The 6,596-nt window shown below is 50.7% G+C and overlaps 1 protein-coding gene across 12 annotated transcripts in view; it reads right to left on the reverse strand.

The window, feature by feature from the left end:
* Positions 1 to 6,125, reverse strand: part of KIAA1217 (KIAA1217 ortholog) — a 324,087-nt gene extending 317,962 nt beyond the window's left edge. For 2 of the 12 annotated variants that reach the window (XM_022580504.3, XM_022580507.3), the window contains exon 1: positions 5,848 to 6,123. In XM_022580504.3, the coding sequence (XP_022436212.2) occupies positions 5,848 to 5,917 (70 nt within the window). In that variant the 5' untranslated portion in view covers positions 5,918 to 6,123. Of the gene's footprint in view, positions 1 to 5,847 lie in introns of all 12 variants that reach the window. The other 10 variants (XM_022580506.3, XM_089906401.1, XM_089906402.1 and 7 more) reach the window with 6 other exon arrangements.
* Between the last annotated feature and the right edge of the window lie 471 nt (positions 6,126 to 6,596).

The following is a 6,596-nucleotide window of genomic DNA, read 5'->3' on the forward strand; positions in this document are numbered from 1 at the left end:
CTTAGGTTACTTCTCCATTTTTTCTGTCGTGTGGATTCTTCTGAAATGTCTCCAGGTGCTTACGGAGGTTTAAGGCGAGGTGGAGGGCAGCAGCGAATGGCACCAGTGCACTGCCCCTGGCAGACACCTAACTGCCCTGGGCGCCCACTCCCTCCCCGGCCTCACCTGCCTGCCCCTCACTCAGCTCTGGGCCCCATCTGCTCACGGGTCCCCACCAGGCCCCTGCTCCACTTTCACGGCACCCATAACAACCCAACGCTGTTCCCACACGAAGCCTCCCGGTCACTGGAGCCTCTCCCACCATGAGACTCAGTTCTTGGAAGCCACCGACTCCCATGCCCGAGGGAGAGGAGACTGCTCTCCCATTCCGGTCATCTGGGGAGAATGGGATCTTTCAGCCGAGGAGGAAGCAAACAAAGGGGAGCAGCAGACGATGTGTAGTCACAATTCCACAGCGCGGAGTCAGAGATCTCAAGTCCCACCAATTCCTCACCATCCACATGGACATGCTGTCCCAGGCGTGCAAACAGAAACACAGTGCTAACCCTTGCCTGGAGGGCACTTTGGTGCTAACATTTAAGTCTGGGTGTGTCGAGCCGTTTGCTATTCTGGGAATCCGGGTCAAACAAATAATGAAGCTGGAGCCTGGAGACAAGGCTTCCAGTTTTCCCTCCCTACCCCTCCCCAGCCCAGAGCCATCCCTCCGGCAGCTTGTTTCCAGCTGGGAGCTTCCAGGGGAGAATGGCCCCTCCAACCTTTCCCAAGCAGGAGTGGGTGGAGATCAAGAGAGCAGAAGTGCCAGAGAGAGACTCTTCTGAGTTTCAAAGGGCCTCCCGGCTGGGATGGAGACTTCTGGAAAGGAAAAGCAGAAAGTGGGGACATGGGGAGGGGCAGGTATGTACCAGGTATGCCAGGGAGGCAGAGGATTACGGAAGATGGGTCATCCAAAGGTACACACCCACACAGCAAATCATCCTGCAGGCGGGAGGCCGCGGGAGCTGCCGAGACTGGCTTCTTGGCCCCCTCTCGGGTTGCCTGGGCTGGGTCGGCTGACCTGCAGAACGGGATCCGGACCTGGCATCATTTAGGCATCCCACGCCTGCCTGCTACCTGAGAGCCAGGAACAGGGCTGATGGCTTTCCTGACATTGTATTCCTGGGTCAGATTAGGCAGCAACTGGCCTCCTAGGGAAGGAGTCCCCCACTGCTTCCTAGTGGCTGCTGGTCAGCTGTCTCTAAGGTGTCGCTTTTTCAATTGTGCCGGGATGCTCTCTTGCATCGGAACATCGCGGGGAGTTGCAGCTTTGACTCGCTGTACAATCTACCTGGATCTACCATGGCAGCAGCCACATTTTGTCTGTCCGTGTATTCAAACCATAACATCCTCCTGTGCACACGGAAGAAAAGTGCATTTTCCAGTCCCCTTCATCTAGCTGGGGTCTTGTTCTAATCCCGGGCAATGCAATGTGGGCAGAAGTGATGTGGGCCACCTGTAGTCCTGGCCCCTGACCTCCTGAATAATCTTCCGTGCCCTTTCTCTTTCCCCTTTGGCCGGTTAAATGCAGAAGTTCCAGCAGAAGCCTCCCAGAGCCTGGGGAATGGCGTCATAACTAGACAGAAGGAACCTAGGCCCCGGGGTGGTCTGGAGGTAAACCACCCAGCAGTTCCACTCGGCCAAGAATGTCCACATTCCAACGCGTTCAAAAAAATTAACCTTGATTATGCTAAGCCACAGACATTACGGCAATCAGGTTATCTGACTCCTATGTATCACATATTCTGTTGGGGGCCCACAGGGTTCCTCAGTTTGCCAGCTCTCTTGTTAATATCATAAAGATCACCACCAGAGACAAATTGGCACAGAAATTACAGCTGAAACCAGATCATTATGTACATTGCTCTAAAAACCTGACAAAATTTTAAAAAAGAGGTTTCTGGAAGAGATTTTAGACAAAATAGCAACAGCCCCTCCCCTACCCAGGAAAGCATTCTTGTCTCAAAGGCTGGTTTGCTGATTAATTGATTGATTCATTTTTTTGCAAATATTTATTGAGTGACTGCTCCAAACACTGAAAGGAGTTAGGAAGTGTAGTGAAATGGCGATCTAGATAGACTTAATTCCCTTCCCTCAAAGAGGATCCACATTATAATTAGGGAGACAGACAACGAACAGACAATGTGTATATAAATGTCACATAGTGATAAGTGCTCTGAAGAGTAAAGCAGGATAAGAGACAGAAACCGATGGGGCAATTTTAGAGGAGACCGGAGCAGAGACCAAAATGTCTGGGACTCCCCGAGCTTGCATTCTGTGGGGCTGCCAATACTATTCTTTTCTCCAGCTTCATTGAGATATAATTGACATAAAACCTTGTCTGAGTTTGAGGTGTACAATGTATTGAATCGATACACTTATATATTGTGAAATGATTACCACCACAGTAATTATCTCCACACGGGAGAATCAGGGGTGGCAGAGGTAAGCAGGTGGCTGACTGCACTTCACTTGCACAGGGGTTTCAAGACCTTTGGGGCCAGAGCAAGAGCAGTCGTCTCAGGGCTGCTGTGGGTGGACAGGCATCCCCAGCAACCCCCAGGACCCCTCTGAGGAGTCCAGGGCCTTCAAAAGAAGCGTGATATGGTTAGACTCAAATTCAAGCGCTAATTACTAAGCACGTCTGCGCACGTGCAAGTGCCCTTTCACACGGTTATTACTTACTAGCTGATTTAGCCCTGGGAGCCTCAGTTATAAGAGCTGTTCTCGAGGTGACCACATGCGCCCAGTTTGCCAAACAGTTCCGGGTTACAACTGTCGTCCCAGCGAAATTATTTATAGCATTCCCCTTTCACTCTCAAAACTGTCTCGGTTTGAACAAGTTACATGATCACCCAAGGGATCCTTATCTATTGTAGATTGATAAACTCAAAGCCCTGGGGTGGTATAATTAGCCTTCTGTTCAGCGCGAATTTCTTGATCGCTGTCTCATTGCCTGGTGCTCAGTTAGGTGCCGGGGATGTGAAGACAAAGAAGGTGTGTTCTCTGCCCCCGAACACCACACTGCCACCGGCATTACAGTGCCAAATACGATCAAGCGTGCAAGGATAGGAGTGGGCGTGTGGTATCTCGGGTGATGCCGGTGTCAGAGGCCTGGCCTCCCTGCGTGGGCCTCTCGCGCATCAAAGAACTGGAGATGAGGCCACACTCCTTCACAGCACCATTTTCACCCAGGACTCAACCGGATCTTAGAAATCTAACTGGGATTCTTAGCTCCCTTTCACAGTCTCTCCAGCCACCCCTTCCAGCCTCCCTGACCTCTAAATGCTGGTGTGCCCTGGGGCGCATCTGTGGGACCTTTCCTTCTGCACATGGACCCAATCCTAGCCCATCTTTCACAATCCCGGGTCCCCTCTCCTCAATTCCAGCCATGAATATCCAAATCGCAATCAACATCATCTCCACTTGGATGCCTGATAAGCCTCTCGATCCTACCATATCCAAAAGATTTTCTGCTCTCCACCCACTTCCAAGCCATTAAACACCCTCTCAGCTACTCCTCTCAAACACTTTCCCATTTAGGTAAATGGCAACTCCCCAAAGGCGCAGACCAAAATTTTTGAACTCATCTCTGACTCCTCTGTCTCTCGTACACCCCCATATCCAATACCTTGGCAAATTTGGTTTCATCCTCAATACTCTACTACCCTACCCGCTGGCCCAAGCGAGGGCCTGGTTTACTGTGGAAGCCTCCCAACTGGGCTCCCTGCCCTCCCCCACTCCCACTGGGGTGATTCTCAGTACAGCACCCAGGATCTACCCTTTATGAGACCACTCAGACCTGCCAGCAGCTCCCACCTCCCTTGAAACAGATGCCCAAGTCCTTACTACCCTCTCACAGGCCCTACCTGATATGGCCTAGAATTCTCTCTTAACCTCTTTTCTTCCCGTCCTTTCCCCGCTCTGTTCTTTGAAAATGCTCTTCCTTCTTTTGGATGTTTGTTCAAATATCACAGCAGTGACGTTCTCCCTAATGACCTTACTATGGGTTCACCCCCTGCCCCCTCCCCACACTCAATCCTCCCTTTCCCTGCCTTATTTTTCCCCACGGCCTTATTTCCACCTAACAGAATTACTAGCTAAAATAAAAGATGCCCCGTTAAATTTGAATTTCAGATAAATAACGAATAATTTTTAGCATAAGTATGTCCTGAATATTGCATGGGATATACTTATACTAAAAAATTATTTGCCGTTTATCTGAAATTCAAATTTAACTAAGCATTCTGTATTTTTCTTTGCCAAATCTGGTAACCCTGCCACCTAATATGCCATCTCTTTTCCTTATTTGTTCATTGTCTAGCTCCACCACTCCCCTTCCCCCCAAACTTGGCTCTCAGAATAAAAATTCAATGAAGGCAAGTGTTTTTAGTCTATTTTGGTCATTGCTGGATCCCCAGCAGCTAAAACAGTAACTCCCAAGTAACAGATGCTCAATATTCATTGAATGAGTGAAGAAAGAAAGTGATCACACTCAGTCTGACGGTCTCCAGCCTCTGAAATATCTTCGAATTGCTACGGTTGTTTGAAAGTCGTTTCTTAAATCGGTCCCACTCTTGTTGCCCCTCTAGATTCTGAGTATTTTTATTTCAACAGAAGCCCAGAGGTTGAATTCCTGCTGTAGGATCATGTCTATCAAAATGGGGAGAGAAAGGGAGGCGAGGGAGCCCCACTGAGGAGAGCGTGGTGCTTTGGAAGCACAAACACAGCCGGCTAGTTGATGGCTATGCGACTGGGATTCTCCAGGATTTACTGGTTTTAAGGTTTCCTGCATTTCACTGGTGGGTGGGTGGGAGCGTGTGTGTGTCTATCTCTTCTAATTGCATTTTCTTCTGTCTGGCTTAGTTTTGCATTTTCGGTGCGGATGAGTCATTCGTTACTTCCATTTTGCCTTTTTAAAAAACACACACCTTTCGCCCTGTGCAGTTGCTTCTCCCACGCACATCACAGTAGCCCGGCAAACACCGTTACTAACTGGCCCCCGGATGAACCTGGGGTAGGCTGGGGGCTGGGGGCTTCTCGATTGTTTGGTGTCTGAACATGCTGCCTGTATGATACTGCAGGGTAGGCTCTGGAATCACAGACGTCAGAAACTGCACAGCAGAGGAGTCCTTTCTCCACTGCAACCCAACCCCACTGCAAAATTTCTTTGGAACAACATAGGCTTCTGGAAATTCCCTATGGAAAAGACAAGTCTATTATAAACACAAAGGGAAACTGCTCGGAGAAAATTATCTAACAGCTCCCAACTTTTGAATGAAAGCATACAGAAAATTCACCAAGTTTTCCATCTCTCCCCCACTTGGACAAGTGCTCCCCTGCTGTTCCGATCTGGAAAAGAAAACAGCCCAAACTCTGCGATTTAACTCTCAGATACGACAAAACTTGCATCCAACGTGCCTTTGCCTCATGGAATCCCCCAACCAATGAATGGAAGTGTTGCCGTCCCAGAGAGAGCTTTCCAGAAAGAGCTCCTCTCTCCCACGGCTGGAGCAGTGAGGATGAAAAGCTGCTTTTAGCGATATGTTTGTCATTGCCTAGAGATCTAGCACGTACTGACGGCTTACGGGGCTACAAACGTGACATCACCCCGCCACTTCTTTTGCTGCTTAAGCAAATCCTTCCAGAGATAAAGTCCAGCTCACAGCTCTCCACTCAGTTTGGGAAACGCACCACCCCAAGAAATACGCCTTTTCTGTGCCAGGCGCCCGGTCTGCAGTTCTAAAATGCAGCCGCCAGCGGCGAGGGACACGCGGAACCGTAACTCCATCTTTGAATGAGCCTGTTACTTACCCTGCATCTGTCTGCTGTCTGCTGAGTAAGGAAGGCACGGCTCACATTTCTGGCTTTCATTTTCTTCCATTGTCCCTGCCTACGGCCCAGGCCCTTCGCTGGTCTTTAAACTTCAGAGCGCAGTTCTGAAAAAGCTCCCAGAAAGCGCCTGGAAGGGGGCCCGGGGGTGGGGAGGAGGGAACGGTGCGAAACCCCACCCCAAACTACTCTCCACTCCGGTACAAAGTCTCTCTCGCCGGGGGAAACTGCATTCCAGCGCCGGGCCTCCCGCGTCCCCCCGCGCGCGCGTCCCCGCGTCCGTCCGTCTGTCCGCCCGCCCGCGGGCCGGGCCCCCGAGGAACGCGGGCTGTGCCCAGGCCAGCCCCGCGCCGCGCGCTCCCGTAGGCCCCAACAGGTGATGCGCTCTCCTGCCCGGGACCCGCACGGCCTGTGGCCCCTGCCACCAACTGCGGCGACTCCGCAGCCTAGGAAGGAAAACATTTCCCAGGATCGCCGGCAGGAGCCTTTGCTGGAAGCCGCTTCTCCCGTCTCTTTAATCTCAGACACAGAATCAGCCTTCCCAATAGGCTGATATCCAGAGAAATAAACAGCCGACTGCGGAACGTCCCAAATTTCAGTGAAATCCCATTTTAAAAGGACAGTGAGAAAGACAGGGTATATGCTGAAGGTTGTTGAGTAAACACTTTCCGACACCGACTGTTTAGAACTTGATTAACAGACACAAAGAGGCAGCTGACTTTTCACGCAAT

This window comes from Delphinapterus leucas, chromosome 2 (genome assembly GCF_059928025.1).
Source record: "Delphinapterus leucas isolate spDelLeu-1000000601 "Yukka" chromosome 2, BTC_Dleu_Yukka2, whole genome shotgun sequence".
NCBI classification, from domain to species: Eukaryota; Metazoa; Chordata; class Mammalia; order Artiodactyla; family Monodontidae; genus Delphinapterus; species Delphinapterus leucas.